The sequence below is a fragment of the Numida meleagris genome, chromosome 2 (genome assembly GCF_002078875.1).
Source record: "Numida meleagris isolate 19003 breed g44 Domestic line chromosome 2, NumMel1.0, whole genome shotgun sequence".
In the NCBI taxonomy this organism is placed as follows: domain Eukaryota; kingdom Metazoa; phylum Chordata; class Aves; order Galliformes; family Numididae; genus Numida; species Numida meleagris.
In genome coordinates, this window is record NC_034410.1 from 8,180,568 (window position 1) to 8,199,933 (window position 19,366).

At 40.6% G+C, this 19,366-nt stretch overlaps 1 protein-coding gene across 2 annotated transcripts in view; it reads right to left on the reverse strand.

The window, feature by feature from the left end:
• Nucleotides 1–19,366, reverse strand: part of PTPRN2 (protein tyrosine phosphatase, receptor type N2) — a 636,306-nt gene that overhangs the window by 47,053 nt on the left and 569,887 nt on the right. For both annotated transcript variants that reach the window (XR_002435341.1, XM_021387625.1), the window contains exons 15-16: nt 13,874–14,021; nt 7,672–7,745 (exon numbers count right to left, since the gene is read on the reverse strand). Coding sequence is in view for 1 of the 2 variants with exons in the window: in XM_021387625.1 (XP_021243300.1) it covers nt 7,672–7,745; nt 13,874–14,021 (222 nt within the window). In the remaining variant the exon portion in view is untranslated. The remainder of the gene's footprint in view (nt 1–7,671; nt 7,746–13,873; nt 14,022–19,366) is intronic.

A 19,366-nucleotide genomic window follows, 5' to 3' on the forward strand; every position in this document is an offset into this window, starting at 1 on the left:
CAGAAAATTCACTGAGCAGAAAAAATAAAGAATCTAAGAAACAAAGCCATGAAGAGTAAATAGGATTAGTGTGTTACAATGAACGTTTTCTAACCGATGGGTGGTTTTCTTGGTTCTAACTCACAGGAACCATTCTGCTGAAAAAGAAGATCTGCTGATGGGATTAAAAAACAAACAAACTCATTCCGACCCTGAACTAGGCAAGATGAAACTTTGAACATAAAGAAAAAAGACACTGAAAATGGCAAGAGTTAACTTATACCCATGTAGCTGAAGGCAAAATTTGTCTCAATACATGATTCTGTTCTATAAGTAAAGATCTGAATAAGAATGAATGTGAGTCACATTTGCATTAACAGGCATCTCCTGAATTTATTCATAGCCTATCAAAATGTTCAGTGATGGTACATGTCAGCATAAAAGAAGGCACCTCATAATTATATGCAACATAAAAGAGGGAAGAACCATAAAAGAACAGATGTAAGTTATTCTAACAGAACAACAATATGATGAATGTTGCAAAAAAGAAGAGAATCCTTTTATGCTTCTAATTTTCTGATGTATAATTAAACTGGACTTGATATTAAAATTCTCCATGACAACACAACACAGGTAAAACAAAGTCACTGAATAAAAGCGTACTTCTAATTCACCACCCACAGTTACCAGAAAGCTTGACCAGAATGTCTATAATACCATCATTTTATTCCAAGCTTCATTGAGATGCTTCTCTGATCAGCAAACAACTCTTCACAACAAGCAATTGCTCAGAACAAATTTCAGCCTTGCCTCTTGACAAAAGCAATTTTGATAGTAGGACACTTACTACTGGGTATTTTGAGATTGGGGAAAAATAACTTTCTTCAGAAAGCGGTATTAACAGAAGAAACTTAGGAACCATTTCAAACGGGGTAACTTTTTGTGTGTTTTGCTTTCTGTTAAGATTTGAAGCACTGAATTGAACACTGAAAACAGCAACTGATGTGATTAAGCAAAGTCAGGCCTAAAGGTTCTTTCTCACTATGATGGTTAAATTATTTCTTTTGTTTTGTTTTGAATCCCACAGAGATCCAAACGATTTAATCATGTACTTAAATGTTTTCCTACACTGTAACTAAAAATCTTAGCTTAGAAAAAGTAACCTGTGCCAACGAGGACGTACTACTCCCCACTGAACACTACTGTAAGCTGCATGCATACACTTTAAAATGATGTCACCTGTCTACCTGTGAGTTCAAGAGACTGACTTGGAAATATAACCAACAGTGAATACATCAAACTTTATAAAAATAATAGTTTAATTTGTCCTTAAAATAAATTCGTTAGTATGTAGGCGTGTGAGAAAACAAAGGCAGAAGAAATCAAGGAAGATGCAAATAGTGCTGTCATGGAGGAAATGCTTGTCAACATTCAGCTGGTTAACTCAGCAATAGGCCCATCTTGGCATTTCAGCATTAATCAACCTCTGTCACAAAGGTGCTGTTGGAACACGGCAAACATTACAATAAGCACAGAGTAGTGAAGTGTATCAGCAGTTCAGCAATAATTCAAAAGACAATTACAATTATTACATTCCAAGCACATTGTGTTGTGCAGAAAACAATTATGAGCAGAAACTCTTCTTGCTTGGAGCACACAGAAGATGGAAGAAAGCCCCATCACACTATTACACTCTCTTTAACTGAACAAAAATGAGAGCAAAGATTAAACTAATTAAATTAAATTCCTGGTTTCATCGATTTTCTATTTTATGGACTGTGTTAAGGCCACGTATTTTGAAACAAATGCAAACCATCACTATTCTGGTCATTCAATTTTAACATGAGCAGGTGACTGTAAAGGACAGTTCTTCGATGTTCTTGTTACGGTCTTTTTTATTCTCTCAAGGTCACCAAGGCCAGCTTAATCTATCAAAGTTAACAGAAGTTTGAATAAAGAAATAATAGTCGGTAACGGGTTTTAAACTAACTAATCAAGGATCAAGTAAAAGGCTTTTTTTGGTCAAGGATCCCTCACATTTCTCACATCACCAAAATAAAGCAGAAAATGTACTCTTCAAGAATAGAGAACAGCAGGCTCCATACTACCAAGTATTACGAAAATGAAATTCAACTGCTTGCTAATATTTTACTAAGGAAAATCCTTCAGAAATCATTCTAACAGTAATTGTTCAAAAAAAGCCAAGATTTTTCCCTTTATGTTCCCATCAAAGCACAAAATCCACATGACTTGCATCAGAATTGGTGGAACGGCCTTTTTTTGAAAGAAAAAAGGTGCAATTATTACAACAGTTAAGCTGTGGTGGAAATCTCATTTTCTGATGTAATACTACAGAGGCAAATCTGGTGATAATGTTTCAGTCTGGGATTCCATGTTATTGTATTAAGAAAAAAGGAATCAAGGAATACTATAATGAACCATATTAACTGTGGCCTTTTGGTCACTATCAAAAGCAAATGGAAATAAACAGGATGAGCGTTCGTGTTTACTGCTAGAAAAGAAGTGCCACAGAAAGCAATCTCTAACTATGAGATATATTAGTGGCATACTGTTGTTTTTCTACAGTAATTTCTTTCTTTGTAATTAAAGTTGATTTACTGATCTCAGAGTAGAAAATATAAATTTGCTTTACTAGAGAGTAAAAACGACTCCTTTCGTTTTTCATACCAACGCTCTACTATGCAGTCACTCTATTGCTCCAAAGAACTCTAAATTTTTGTGAGTTTTTAGACAGAAATCCTACTGCTGCATGATTTCACTGATAATGCTGATGAAGTACAGCAATTTCAATACATTCTGGGAGAAAATCCTCAAACCTATTCTATTCGACAGGTACATATAGATTCTTGTGAAGCAGTCTTCGTAAAACTGGAAATTGAAGTAAAAGCAAAGGTGTCAACAGGCATCAATGATCATTTTAAACTCTCATGTAAATCATACATTGACTCATTCCTGCCCTTTACCTTCTACATCAGCTTCTTGGATCCTTACTTTCCACACAGTGAAATGTTGGGTGAGATGTGCTCTCAGTAACACCATATTTACCTTGATCTAAATCAGGGCTCCAAGTCCAGCTGAAATATTCCTAAATCATATAAGATCAGAATGAGATCCAGTGGAGACTAAACATGATGGAAAGAAAGTTGAACTTTGATTAATGCCTTAAAAATTTGTATGAATTCAAGGTACTAGGTAGTTCCCGGATTCAATGAATTGATACAGTCCATATAATCTACACCTGTACATCTATTCATTGCACTCTGTAAGGCATAAATAGTCTATAAAAGTAAAAAAAAAAAAAAAAAAAAAAAAAAAGTGCATTCACCAAATGCTTGTGAACTTCGTAATCACTTAAATTTCAGCATTAAAACAGCAACAAAAAAGGTAGACTAGATCTCATCTTCATGTTTGGATTAAAATTTAAAACAATTTTTCCACCCTTCTTTTAAAACCCCTAATGGAATGAAAGAAGTAAATCTGGCTGTGAATGCCATTATGAATTTCAGAGTCTATTCTTGGTGATGAAATTTGTATGCTGTGTTTGAACAAACTGTCACGTTAATGACATTCCTCAGTCTGGTGTCTTCAGTAATAAGCAAACTGAGTTTTTAATGTAGTTGATGGGATTTTTTTCTCTCCCAGACACCCTATGAGGAAAAACAGAATTCCCATTTACTTTCATGACCTCTGATTTAAAAGCAAAGATTGCACATTATTTACCACTGGATGATTTTCCCGAAATTTAATGAGGACTAAGTACAAATATGACAGATGTAATTATCACAGTTTTATTCTGCACAGTCAGGGTCTCCTTGTGCCGTAATTGCAAGCCTTTCATTCAGCAGCCAATAGTGGAGTTATTATCATAGTACTTTATTTTATTTCTGAGAGGAGGGAAACAGATTTCTACCCCACTTTTACCCTGCAAATTCTCCCAAGGACTCATTTTGCCTGGCCTGACACTATGTGGAAGTTAAATGGCTACAGAAAAAACTTGGACTAAATCTCTGCTGATTCTCCTCACCTTCTTCCAGGCATAGTGAGGCCATCAGTCTAACCCCAGTTTTCACAACATGCTAGAGGGAAAGCTGCTCTTGAGGGGGCAGCATTTTTCAGAAGGAAAGAACACGTGGGCAGGTGGCCAGCTCATTTTCTAGCACCGGGATTTTTTTTACTGTGCTCTGCTGCACTCATTTAGACTTAAGGTAAGGTTGAGTGATCCCCAGTTGGAGGCTGGACCACTGACCCAGAAGCTGGAGATACCCAGCAACATGTACATAACTGGAAGCCTCCCTACTCAAAGCTCAAATATAATTACTTTATTTTGCACTCTTCCCCTGCCAGACAACTCACACATGCAGGGAGGAGAAATCCTCTTCCAGTTTAGAGCCTCTATTAGTGCCCATTTTGCAGTTCGCTACAGTGCTCTCCCAACCCAAGCACTGCAAGGTGCAAGTGCATCAACATCACTGTATTGACATGGTAATTACCAATGTTATTGAAGTCGAAAGGCAATGTTCTGGAGGAAAGAAATGGCAGAACTTTTTGAGAGTGAATAAAGGTAGACTTGTTGCTACTACAAATCCACTAACAGAAAATACCTCAAACAAACAGTAGTAGTAATAGCAAGTGTGTCCTGCTTACACTGCAGAAAATACTGCAGGGCTTAACAGAATATTCTGGTAGGCTTCTGAAGTGGTGAGCAGCACTGAAAGTCTCCATCACTCCTATATTCTACCTCACCATACAAAAACAATACCAGATTAACAAAAAATTTACTCTAACCTGAAGATATCTCATTTGTCTTCAAATGAAGCAGTTTGCAGGGAATCTTTCCAGACTATGGGCTTGCAAACTAGTCATTTCTTCCCACCAACCTTCAGAAAACACGCATTTTAACTACTGCTTTCAAAATAGCGCAATGACTACTGAGTTAGCTAAACAAACTCACAAAACCATCTGGAGCATCTCTTTCCTTGGGTTAACAGGTCGTCTATGCACATGTGGGATGTGGCACTCTTTCCCACACTGTAGGATCCCTACCATGAAGAAGAGGAGCTTAACAGTTTCTGACGGCAGTTTTCTATGGCTATGAAAGATCACGGCTGCTTGTCCAAACCCAGTCAAACACTTGGGTACTTACATATCTCTGAGCACATGAATACCTCTGTAAGAGACAGGAAGACAACCTGAAGAAATTCATCTACACTGCGTGACTTTCTTTACTGGACAAAACTCTTGAGTCTGGGAAAGCTATATTAAAGTAAATATCTTCTAACCTTACAGAAGAAAATATCCTTGAGTGCTGGATGGAGAGACCAGTCTACAACGTCCTGTAAAACCAGGAGAGTTAATGCTGTGGCAGTGGAGACCCACTCCCTCCAGTAGTGTTGTGCACCCAAAGTATCTTCCCAGTTATGTCAGTGGAATATCTTGGTCCTGCTTCTCCATCCCCAACACTACTTGATCTAACGCTTTTCTCATCATTGTAATTAAGGGAATATCTATACTATAATCCAGAAACACAGCTGCAACACGCATATACATACATTCCAGATTTTACCCCTCAACCAAGCAAATCTCTGTACCAAAATCAGTTAGACTGTGCCCATGCAGACTTTTGGGCAACTTGCAGAAGCCCATCCTTGTTTGTTCAGTAAAATTACAGCATCGGTGCTGCTGCCAGCACTGAACTTCTTGTCGTAATACAAATTAACACCAAACACTTAAAAGGAAAAGAGTATCTCAGCCACTGTTAACACCTTGCACTCCTGTGCTTACTTCTAAACCTCTCAGCTTCTACTATCACATTAAGGCTTGAGCAAACAGAACTCACCCTATGTGCTCTAAAAACAGGCAAAAGGAGCACTGAAGCCCTGGAATTGAGCCTCTGTGTATGATTTTGTAAGCGGGATACAAATTCCCCAGAGCTCCAAGTTACTCTGATGATCTCCTGATCCTGGAGACAGCTAAAGCTTGGTCTAGGGACGCTTAAAGATAGCCCTCAAATTGCTTCAATCTGTGTACATTTACCCTTGTCCTCTGAAATGGCAGCTGGCAATCTCTGAAGACTGCAGGTGCTCTAGTCTATCCTCAGCCAAAGACAAAAGTTTCCTGAAGATGTCTGCTGCATTCCACGTATTTTTTAACTCTTTGAATAAAACATTTGTATATATTCAAGGAAATGAGGCTTTTGAACTCCACTCAAAGTAAAGAATATGAAGCTCAGTGAACAGTTTTGATGCTTTTTTTCCCCTTTTTTTGGGGTGGGGGAAAGCATTATCAACAACATTGGAAGGAAGCAGCCTGTAATTTCATGCTGTTGCAAATTGTCAGTTGCCTTGCCCACATGAATTGATTTAACCGGGGGAGTGATACTCTCCGGGAAAATGAGACAGTAATGGCACACACAGCCCACAACAGTGAGAGCTAATTCTCCATCCTAAATTCTTTATCATAAGGCTTCACTCTAATAACTTTTCCATGCTTAAGTAATGTGAATAAAAACCACATGCAAAGTGACATGCATCACAGCAGTTTCATAGAGGTCAAGGATGCAGTGCCTTTCTTCCCCTTCAAATGGCATCCTGATGCTTCCATTTAGAAGCTAGGACAGGGCAATGCTACTGGCTCCATCAAACCTGCTTTGTGTCTAAAAACAGAGACCTTTTCTTCCTATCACCTTTCACAGACAAGCAAGGATCCATACTCAGTGTGAGTAGGACAAGAAAGGGCAGCTGGGCCATGCTGAAGTATCTGGAGGCAACAGCTGGGCAAACCTAATTTGCAGTTTGAATGAACATAAAGAGGTAAGGGAACTTGCTATTGCTTTCAAAACAGCAAGCCCTCTGAAGAATCAGGAGAGCTACAGAAACGCACAGTTATGCACTAGGAATGCAACAGATGAAGTAAGGGAAATGTCACTTCTTGCTCCAGAAATTCAGTAGCTTGGGAAGGTTGGTGGTCTGCACCTTCAGAAGCTATTCCTCCTCTGACATTAGGCAGCAAGACAAGCTTAAAATGAATGAATCATAGATCACAGAATCGTTTGAGTTGGAAGTGACCTTTAAAGGTCGTTGAGTTCAACCCCCTTGCAACGAACGGGGACACCGACAGCTCCATCAGAGCCCTGTCCAGCCTGACCTTGAATGTCTCCAAGGACAAGGTATCCACCACCTCTCAGGGCAATCTATGCCAGTGCTTCACCACCCTTATTGTAAAAAAAACCTTTTTATTATATCCAAGCTAAACTACCCCTCTTTCAGTTTGAAACCATTTCCCTTTGTCCTATCACAACAGACCCTGCTCAAGAGTCTATCTCCATCGAAAGAGAGATAGCTTGCCAACCAACCTTTGCCTCCTCAGAGAATGAAAGCTACGTAAAAGGTGTATCACTGATTTTTATGACCAGTAAGTTCCTAATATCAAGTAAAGAAAACTGTCATTGTTGTGAGATAGAAGAACAACTACCTAGTGACTCTGTTGTTCTGATACATAATCCAGCAGGGAACTGAATGCACTTGTAGGAGACTTCTTTCTCTTCAATTTCAAAGCATGTTCTGAGACATCAGCATTGTGAGGCAGTGAGGTACTCCAAATTAGCGTATTTTAACAGCATGGAAATACAGGGAAAGATTACTTGGATTATTTCTCATAAGCTGCTGTACTTACAATTGGGCTAGCATTGATGTAGTCTGAATTGTCGTGGCTATTTTCAGCTTTGAGATATATCCTGGAGTGATCATCTGCAAAGGCAAACATAAAGAGATGAAAGTTTCCATACAAATATCCTATCCATTGTAAAGTAAACTTAACTTCAAAGTCAGATTAATGTGCACTTCAAGACAGGTAAACGGGGTAAACAGCGGACAGGATACTTCTTTCTGACTCCTAATGTAGCATAATTTTGATACAACCACACAGTCACAGTCTGGCTCAGGAATGAAGCTCTGAGATATCTCAGGGTCTGAGTATCAGTATGTCTTCATGAGATGTACCATAATATGGTGCTGCTCAGGGAATTTAAGATTTAAACTAGGAAAATCACTAGGGAAAAAAAAAATGGTACTCCCGAAAACACTCCTGTGTTTGCAGGGTCATGGAAGAAGCAAGCTGATGGACTTGGTCCATCTGGCTTCTCTATAAAATGAACAGCAGGAACACCGAAGCACAATTTAGAGCTGGACAGAAAGCTAATCTGTCCTGATCAAACACCACTGCTGTGTGGTACTAGACCAGTGATGTGAGGAGACAATATGACTTGGCGATGCTCCTGGGAGAGATAAAACACAGAGAACATCTACAACTAAATGTTTGAGTGGAGCACACACAGATGCTGCTGCACTGTTGGCCATGGAGCCAGTTCAGACATCGCTGGTAAAGAACACAGCAGCTCTGGACATAGGAGACTTATTCATGTTGTTTGTCTATTGTCACAATTCTTTTACCACTTTTAACTGGTATTTTTAATGGCGCTAGCTCAATGATGTTTACAGCAGGTACATCCAAAAGGCTAGATCTCTTCGTTTAGAATTTCAGAATGTATATAATAGATAGGGTTTATTTGCCTGTATTTAGAAAGTGACAATGCAGATGTCTGCATCTGTTCCAGTCATCTAGACTCACTTTTTGTTAAGAGAAAAAAATATTTCTGGGTCATGAATCATCTCATCCTGATTTAGCTGTCTCAAAGAGGCGAGACAAATTGCACTCAAAAAGTGCTCATTTCTTTCCATCAGCTACAGAAGGAAGACCAGACCACATGCAGATAATTTATGCAAGAGATGTCTAAATCTTTACATATGAATCTCAAACAACTTGTATCTGATACATAACCAGTACAGTTCACACTCCTCAGCAAAGCTACCCTGCATAGTGCATTGTGGAGAGAGGCTGTGGAGCTGTCCTTCCAGTAACCCCCTACTTCGAGGGCTTCCAAGTTTGCTTGTATGACTTTACTAAAGTGCTGCTTACAGTCACTAGATCGTTACCAAAATTTAACACACCAATGTGAGCAGGCTTCTCCTGGAATAAGATTAGATATGTGCAAGGCATGTCAAACAAGTGAAGATTCATTCTTTACTATTCACACAAAATGAGTCTCCAACACAGCACGAGGATCAAGAAGACGAGAAAGAGAGCTTGCTCATATATATTGTTTGCTTCCACCTTTACTTTGGCACCGCCATACAAAAAATACAAAACATAAAAATGATCTTGTTACATCTGAGATCTTGGGACTACCGAAGATTTGTTACAGGAGGCTTTACAGTGGGCATTTCCACAGAGTGCCTGAGGACAGCTCTGGAACTATAGCGCTTACACAGGTTAAATGCACTGAATGTGATCTCTCACATATCTTAGGCCAAGTAAGCACTGAAGAGAAAGCACATCCACTGGACAGCAAAACCATTTGAACTAATCACCAAAGAAAATATGCGAGGAATTTTCAAGTAATGAATGTGGGAGAGAGTGGAGACAGTGATTCATCAGCAGTTAGCAAACAGATGTCAGTGTGGCTCTCCAATAAAAAGTCAAGAGTCAGACTTGTACTTTCAGATTTTTTTTTTCAAACATAGTATTTTATCCAGACACTCTGCTTTAGTGCACCTTATCATTATCCTGCTGTCTTGTAGAGTGAGACAAGTTAATACTTCGGTAGTGGTGAGACTCTGTACTTGCTCTCAGAAAAAAAAAAGGGTGCAAAAAAGGTTGGACATGTGTCTTCTGCATATATCAAGAGTTTTCACCCATGTGTGCTTCAGTTGCAGCATCAAGTGTTCGTATTGACAATGAACAGATTGTGCTTGTCTATGCCTGTTATCACCTCAAAGCTTCTAGGAGCTAGCATAATAGTGCCTCAGAAACAAGCAGAAAAAAAAATGCTATGGACACACTTTAACAATGAACAACGTTAACATTATCAACAAGAGACAATAAGCAATAGGGAAAATGCCGAATGTACAAGTGATTATTTTTTGTAAGCTACATATTCATTATGTTAGAGGCAAAAGAAAGAGGAGTGAGAGAAGAGAAGCAGGAAATACAAAAAAAAAGAAATACACAAAGGAAGAAAGAGGATGAGAGAAACATGAGAAATATAAGATCAATCTAAGAAGCAAGCAAGAAAGATGAATGAAGAAATAGGAGAGGAGAAAGAAATGGAAAAAAAAGACAAATACTGTTACTAGCTATTGCAATCTGGGCAAGCAACAACTAGCCATCATTTCAAATGCCTACAATAGCTGCAGCCAAATGCTGCACTGCTTTGCATTTGTTATCACTCTAGCCAAACCACAGCTGAAAGAAAAATAAAATGCATAGATGGAAGTGTGTGGCAGAGAGAGGCTTCCTAAACAAGAAGGCTACTACTAACTTACAGCTGAGGAGAAATACAATGCCAGTTGCATTTTATATACATACAAAGTATAAGTGTAGAGGATGGAGGACAGAGGATAAAATATACAGCAGATAAGAGTTTGCAGTATATGGATACTCAGGCTATTGGCTAGGAGGGCACAGGTCTCCCAGAGAGCCTGTGTTATTCCTCCCAGCAGTATGTGGTTGCCTGGAATATTCTAGGCATCTCAAATGTCATTGAATTCCTATACTTAAGCAACCGAGTTGGGCCCCAAAAATCCAAATTATTTCAACAATCACCAATACTACAGTAGTATACCATCTCGCAATCTTCTGCTTATCTCACAGTGGCCCTGCGACTTAATGAAGATCTATTACCTTTGCTGTTTTCCAGATGAGGATTGAAAGCTTGGCAGTATAACTCACAACTTACCTAATGCCTTTTGTCTTCTGTCTCCTTTTAGTTAGATACTTCTGAAGGAATAGAACCAACAAGAAATTCTGGAAACAATGGATATGGGAAGCTTTAGGGAGTATGAATCCAGGCTTTGCACAGCAGGGCGAATCTCCCAGCAATAAAGATGGTACATTCTGCCCAGAATGTCATTTTCTTTCTTATAGATTTAGACTGTTATTTCCCTGCCCACACATGAATGTATAAAACCCCTGTGCAGAACTGCACTGGGGTAAGGACGTTGAGAACTGTTGAGGAGCAAAAGCAAAGCAGTCTGAAGACCATGAAGAATCTGAATCTATTGATCAGTTATTTTGTCCGTAGGTTATTTATACAATGTGGAACTCTTCCGAGATCTGAACTGAAATCAAGTTCATTTATCCCAGAGTGCATGCCAAATGTTTAAAAAAGATATACCTATCTATGTATTCCATCACCCTAAGCTATAGCAGTGCTTGTTGGTTGGATAAAAGGATGTCATTTCATTAACCTAGGTCTAAATTACTTCACTTATTAGAATTTTTTGAACTAGTAATTAATTAAATAAATGCAGCATCAAGGTGATTCTGACACTGAGCTGTTTATGAAGAGAGAAGATAGGTAAGAGAGTAAGTTATGACAAAAATGTGAGCTAAGAAGATCATGTTTATCTATAAATGGCACCAGTTGCGTAACCAGTAAAAAATAAAATCCTTGTATTTTACAACCGGTTAAGAAAGGAAAATGTAAAGTAAATACAACACAATATTAAAGCTTCTTTGAAGCCTCCCTAAGATGAAATCTTTTACATGAACTGGCAATCCTGTTTGACCTTGTCAAGGTGATTAGAGTATGAAAAGGGCAAGGAAATGCTAACAAGGCATTACTCTGAGAAAACACCGAATGCAGCATAACAACTTAGTAGCACATCAAAAGTGTATCAACAACCTGTGCAAACTTTTTTTCTCACCCCTAATGCTAGAGTCTACAATAGCCAGCATCTTATGAAAAATGTAATATTGCTTAAACTACATGCCACACTTTTCACCCACTGGAGTAGTTTTAGGGATGCAACATGACAGCTGTTTACCAGTGCACAGCAACTTTGGAAAGGGAGAGCAGGTAGTTTTGTGCAATTCAGTCAAACAGGAAAGTTCCAAGTACACCCGAAGCGAGAACAGAAGTTTCCACATTGTAACAAAGGCAATAAATTGCTATTTACTCTTGTAAAAGTAAAAAGGGGTTTTAAACGTGCTAAAACACTTCTAATTAAAGCATCAGATAAACAGTGGCCACTGTGCTGGTGTCCATGGGTAGCGCAGGCACACAACACGCCATGCAAGAGGCAAGGGGCAGGGAGTGGGACAGTCGTGGCTGATCACTACAGGCTGATTCATCCATGGGGTTCGATACGATGAGAAGAGACAGACTGCCAACTCAGCTCTGAAAATAGCTCAGCTCTCCAGTGTGGAGTGACACCTAAGCTAAAACTCTCTGCTCTTTAGCACTGCTACAGATACATTGCCTTCGGACTCACTGCTAGGATGGCCTGAAGGTCTGTATCTTTTTGCTCACTGTATTAGGCAGACACATTTACTGCATCAGCTGAACAACCAGCATCAATTTCTGGCAACACCTGCAGCTGCCACGCTGCCTCCGAGGCAGGACTCAGGAACAATCTGGCTTCATTTATGAACAGAGACTCAGAACAGCTTAAGACGGTCCAGCTATAAGTCCACATCGACAAGAATGCTTTAAGCAGAAAGATCAACTTGGATCAATACATGTTGTGGAGCAGTTTTCACTTCAGATTATGTCCATTAAAGGCTATTTTTGGGGGGATGGAAAAGAGCACAGAAGTCTCACACTCCTTTAACATTTGTCCTTACTTTTTTAGAACTTTTCAACAGACGATTCCCCGAACACAAGAAGTCAATCATGAATTGCTGCTGTCCTAGCAGACTTTTGACCAGCATGATATTTATTCAGAAGAATGTATACTGCCAAATCACAGTGCTCCTCTCCTAAGCAGCATAGTACTGCAGAAAGAACCTCTAAGTTAAGACGAGAGCCAAATCCTGCTGAAACAAATATGTGGGTACTGATGGGCTCAATGAAATTACCAAGTAGCTCCAAAAAATCTTCACTCCAAATCTGGCTCTGACATTTACTTAATGTCTTACCTGTCATTTCCCCACTTCTAAAGGAAAAATAATACTTACTCAAGACTCTCACAGGGAAAATTAATGTTTTCAGGGCACTTGAAAAATTAAAGTAGCTGTACATGTTTGCCAAGCTACCCAGCTGGATTGTGGGCACACTGACTGAGAGCGTTTTTGTTGCTGTGGACTCCGCATATATTCTCAGTTTCAGTTTTGTTTCATTGGTTGCTTAATAAAATGTGTGGTTGCGGATTACCAGTGTAAACTATGAGAAATATATTTGCATAAGAAAAATGCGTTCCTTTTCTTTCAAACTTAAAAAAGTGGCTGCTTACAGAAAAAGTAGATCCTAGGAATATAAACTGGCTCGCTTTTTATTTTTCTTCTTTTCATCCTAAGCCTAACAGAGGAAGAAGCCAGTTTGCAAGCTTATCCACTGAAACCTAGAGGGGCTCATTCAGTACAGCTGAGTATCTGATAAACAGATCATCCAACTCTGATTATAGACTGCTGGTATTGCTGTTGGATGGACATGATACCAACTTGTCCAAACACAAGCCAAACTTCTTGCTGTTGAATGGCTACAGATGCCACTCTTGCACAGAAAGTATATTCCAGCACTGAAAAGCACTCTGGCTATTGAATTTCATGAGACAGCACAGCTGCAGCAGCAGTGATCAGTGACATAATTGTGCATTTTTGTAACATATATGCAACTTGTGAGGAGATAAACAGGGTCTGAAATGACAACAGGACATGGATCCAGCCAATATTTGTAGCTACGGTTCTCTAGCACACATATACACTACTCTGTATTCTGTTTGCCTGGCATCTGTAAACTCTCCAACTGCTGTGCAAATGATATTGAGAAAAGTATCAAGAATGTAAACAGTAGTCATGCAAATTAAAGCATACATACACGGTACCACAGCCCGGGAGCGATTCTTCTGGACGTTTTCCTCCTGCTGTGCAACACTAGTGGCATTGGGTTCAGCCTGGTAAGCACAAAGAGCTTCCCACTCTTTCTCCAGACGATTCTTATTTTTCAGATGATCTTCCATGTAGGACTGGAATTAAAAGAATACTGTATTAAGCACTGGCTTATCCGGTCTCAAAGCTAAGCCAAAAGGATGTATCTCAGGATGGAAAGCAGAATGGGAAGACTTAAGGTAATGATTCAGAGCTTCTCCAGATAAGTACTTGCTCAGAACTTTTTATTCTGTTGAAAGCTCAGAAACTGCCTTTATCCTGAAGTGAGGGGAGAATGGTCAGGAGTGAAAAATCAGAGAGTAGGAATCCTGAGCTTTGGGCACAACACACTCGGTCTGACTGCTAATTCATTTGTTGAAGTGAGTTTACGTCCAGCTCATCTGTGCTGTACAAAATCAGACCACTAACATGTACCAGCACTAACTGAGAAGAAATGCCTGAAACCTCCAGGCATGGAACTTGGGGAGCCAGATATTTTTTCTTCAGTGCCTAGAAAATGTAAGCACAACTGCCCATTTCACTGGCAACAGAAGAGGAATGTGAGTCCATTGATAAAAATGACCTGCTACAACAACATCTCCAGTCAAACTGAAGGCTTTTAAAACCAATGTTGAAGCACACATGCAAACTCAAATAATCAACAATACAGGTGCTGAGAATTTAAAAATTGCCAGACTAAAGTGTCAGAGCTCATGTGCTGGGTCACGAGGAGCTCATACTGCACATGGACTGGCACAGAGGGAGCCTTGCACTGAGAAGGTGGTGTTAATTAACATATACTGTTAAGGATTGTGCCTTGCACCTGCCATTCAGTAAAAACAACAGTGTTCAGGGGAATCACCTTCAAAGAAAATGTAACTGCTATCCCAGGAATGATGGCTCATCAGAGTACATTGGTACAGATCGTAGGTCTTTGAGGCTCTCACAAGACCAGAGGTTCTGTACGGCACCAGATTGGGAATTCACACCCAGAGGTTTTCCAAAAGTGAAATAAGAACCTGTTTCTTCACCCCGTGGTCCTGAAAAGCGTTCTGAATAGGTGAGAGGAAGACAGTAGGAAGGAGGAATGTTTGGGAAGAACATCTCCCCTCTCTGCAGCAACGAAGTAAAGAAAGCTATCACCAGCTACTGCGGGTCTATTTACCCGTCCAAATTACCTTTCAGAGCAACAGAGTAACTGCACGCTACGCCCAGCTCATACTTGTGAGTTAAACTCCACTATACCCTCACAAAGTTGGCTGGCATCAGCCCAAGGGGCTCCTGCTGGACCACGCCCTGCTGCAGTCCCATCAACACCTGTCTAGGAAACGTTCTTGTACAAAATCTGCCAAAAAGTATAAAAAGCAATTCAATTGCTTACTTTTTTTTCCACATAGCACCTCCCTTGTACTGAGGAGTGTTCAAACGTGCTTTAATGAAGGGCTGTGCTGCCATCTCAGCAGGTTCAGCAGAAGGTGCAAAAAGCTCCAAGCTCATCTTCTGCCAAACTGAGCGCTGCTAAAGCTGTCACTCACTGCACTCCCCACCGAAGAGGGCATGGGAACAGTTTTTCAGTTACAAAATTGCTTCTGACACACAGCTACATCTCTGTGCAAGGTTTGTTGCATGTGTGCATCTTTACATGAGATTTATAAATCATGCCTGTTACTGAAAAGCAATTCGAGGAGGGGTGCTTCCAGAAAGACCAGCTGAATGTTCCTTTAAGGAAGCATACTGTGCTAGAAGAAAGGCTTCTAAAGGAGGCAGAAAATAGTGGTGGCCTAGATACAATCAAAACACCCACTGTGTGATTGCTTCCTTGCGAAAATGAGGGTAAAAGCAAGGCAGGGGATGGGGCCTTTGCCTGCAGGATGGGGAGCTGGGGGCATGCGCAGCTCTGTGAGGGGAGTGGGTCTGTGAGGGCAGGCCCAGCCCCAGGCTGCTGGGAGGGAACCATCCATCCCCTCCCAGTTTGCCTGTCATAGAATCCATCACAGAATCATAAAAGTAGGAAAAGACCTCTAAGATCATCTAGTCCAACTACCAACCCACCCCCACCATGCCCACTGACCATGTCCCTCAGTGCCACACCTCCACAGTTCTGAAACACCTCCAGGGACGGTGACTCTACCACCTCCTTGGGCAGCCTGCTGTAATACCTCATCACTCTTTGTGAAAATAATTTTTTCCCAGTACCCAACCTGAACCTTCCCCAGAGCAACTTAAAGCATTCCCTCTTGTCCTGACACTAGTTGCTATCACTAGTTATGGCTAACTGTGCTTGCCAAATGGCTGCTGCTGCTGGGGAAATGGGGAGATTCCGCTCTTTTCTCTCAGTAAATCTGGACCTGGGCCTGGACACTGAGCATACCAGAAAAAGATAATCCCCTCCTACGCAGAGAACAGTTGGCATATAAGAATCGTAGTGAGGCAAAGGGGGAAAAAAAGCAGTGACATCTGACAGTAGCACTGAGGCAGGCCTCCTGCTTGAGGAGAGCAGTTCTGAACACAGCAGGCAGAGCTCAGGCAGGCAAGGGGCAGCCGCCAGCTCCTTCCCATTTTGAGCTACAGTTTTGTAATCTGTTTCACTTTGACATGCCCATCAACTCAGACTTCAGGGACTCTTCATGCAGACATACAGGTCTGCCAACAATGAACTTTTCCAAAATATCATGGGATCTGTGAAGGAAAGGGTCCATGAATGCCTGATTCCTATGGCAGGGCTGCACAGAGCATGCAGCTTCCTGCTGGCTCCGACTTGTCTATCTCAAAGATTAAGTTTTAAAAAGAAAGTTAAAAAAATGTTTTAAATTGTTAAATATGACATAGCTAAGGTATTTTGATTGCTTTCAGTGGATATGAATTTTTAAACAACTCATCTCTCCTCTAAAAGGGATATTTTCTACATTTGCCCTCCTTTTTCAAGGAATCGTAAATGTAAAAAATGAATGCACAAGTGAAAACACACTGAAACCTTCACTTTCACCAGAATCGTTTTTCATGTAATCTCAGTGCCTGAATCACACGGATGAGATTCACAGGGCACTTCTGCCAGATCTTGAAAAGGCATTGGACTATATGAGCAGACCTGTGGAAGGCTCGGCTCAGGATGAACATCTGCTTTATGCACATGTTTCAATAGTGGCTGAGAAAGATGCCTGCTTTAAAACATTCAGAAGTCAGACAATTCCCTCAGAGTTAAGCGATCTTTCATTTACAGTCCTTCAGAGCCCCTGCTCTCATCCCCATTTTGCTAAACAGAAGCTTAGTGATTTTGAAACGTTCTCATGGGAGCTGCTGGATGTACATTAAATTGAGTGGAACTTCTGATATTTTAGAGATTGTATGTCTACTCAGATCCACTCCTTAATTAGGATGTTTTCATGAGACGTTCTGCAGCGTTTGCCTGGTACAAAAGAAATTCATTACCAACACGTCAAACACACACATAATTTTCCCTGTCCCACAGCAGTAGGCAAAATAAATAGAGGCTGTCACTACTGCTACTGCAATGCTCTTCAGAGCATTCTGCAAAAGGCGGAGGTCTGGCCTCACTAAGATGCATGCATCAAGACACGTCCTGTAACCCCAAGTAAATGCTATTTTTAAAGTAGCCTGCTCAACCACCTCAGCTGATATACCTTAATTTTCATTAAGTCTTAATTTTCCTTCCACAAGGCCTCATCTGCAAGTGGAAGCCCTGTTTGTACTTTCTCTTCTATGCACAGATTAGATACTCTTGCTACCAAACATTTCCTGAGGATATTGAGGATGCAGCATCACCCCTCTCTCATCAGTGTACATGGAAAGGGGGACATGCTGAAACAGCTATCACTATTGTGTGAGAGGTACCAGTCATAAGGGAAAAGACTGGCTTTCAGCCAGAGGATGAAAAAACATCTCGGGGACAGTGAATCTCTGGCCAAGAGAACCCGTGCCAGTGGCAAATGCCAAGACAGACTCACGTGCCTGAACACAGGCACAAAGAGTATGACGGCCTGGCTCGGATTTGGTAACATTTCCTGAGTGCTTGGTTGATTCTACATTATGGTGTCAAACCACTTTCTCTTCCTTCACTTTTTTCTTTACTTAAGAAGCGGCATTTAATACGTGCTCTGCAGCTAAATTAAGGTTAAAAACATCACAGTTAATTTTTTTATTGGTCAATCTCCAAATACCTTCTTTAGAAACATCTGACAAGCTATTCGTTTTAAAAATGCCTATTTTATTAGCTGATGTTCAGCTATTACAAAAAGCAATTATTTTTGACAACATACTCCAATACGGTACTTGATTAGGCACTCTTTTCCTGGCTGAGGATGTCTCCTTTAATGAAAAGACGGGCTGCTCTTAAATTGACAGACCTGACAGTTCTAATTCAATCTCAGATGTCAGCTGAAGAAGTGGATGGGACATTATCTTAATCCCTGTGAACGGTGACCACTGCAACCCACGCCCTTCACCTAACAATGTGAGAACCACTGCTCTCAGACTGCTGCCGCTTCTTCCAAATGTGCAGAGAGGAAATCAAAGTAAGAGCCAGATGTGACCGCATCTCAGCTGTTGTTGCTCTGTGCCTCGCTACTTTGGGGAAGAGGAACATGGGTGAGCACAGCATTTCTGCCAGGTACATAATGTACCATTTCTTCAACAAAGAAAAATATTTCTACATCATAAATCCCAGCTGCTCTGGGATAATTCTCATGCTCAGCCTCCGCTCCCTCTTCTGCATACTCCCTGGACACTATTAAAAAAGTGAGCTGCCCAAATCAGGGTAAGAGCAAGAGTAGTTCCACATGCCCCTGGGGTGCACAACTCCCAAAGGGAACCAGTTCCTCCAGCACAGACATTCTCACCAAACTGCCAGCCCTTCTGCCCTTCCTCCCCTCAGAGCCCCAGAATGGCACAGCACATGCTGCAGCCTCCAGAGAAATTAAGTCCTTCAACAGCCCTGGCTGGTCCTGCATCGCTGCATGGAGGTGGTGGGGTAGAGAAGGTGACAGGGGCCAGGCAGTGCCATGGTGCTTCTCTGGCTCCTCAGAAGGGATTTGTATAGGAGAGAACCGGTCTTAGCTATTATAGAGTAACTGCAAATGTGCACTAACCACTAAAAAAACATACTGGAAACCATTCATTTTATTATACTCACAGACTGATATATGTAAAGGGTTTGGGTTTTTTTTTTTTTTTTCCCTTTTTGGCTTTGATCCTTTCTTGTAGGCTACACTGTTCCCAGCATTTTTGTTATTCTACTCAAACCTTTGCCTTCTTCAGTGCATATTTCAGTCACTGTAAGTAGTCACTATACATAAAGTATATTATCCTTTTCTTTTTAAATTCAATTTACTTTCAGCATAGCACATGTTTCTCTCCTTCCTTTTTCTGGCTCAATATTTTATCACTAGTGGCTTCAGAGTAACTTTCTCCTTTCCATTCGTAACAC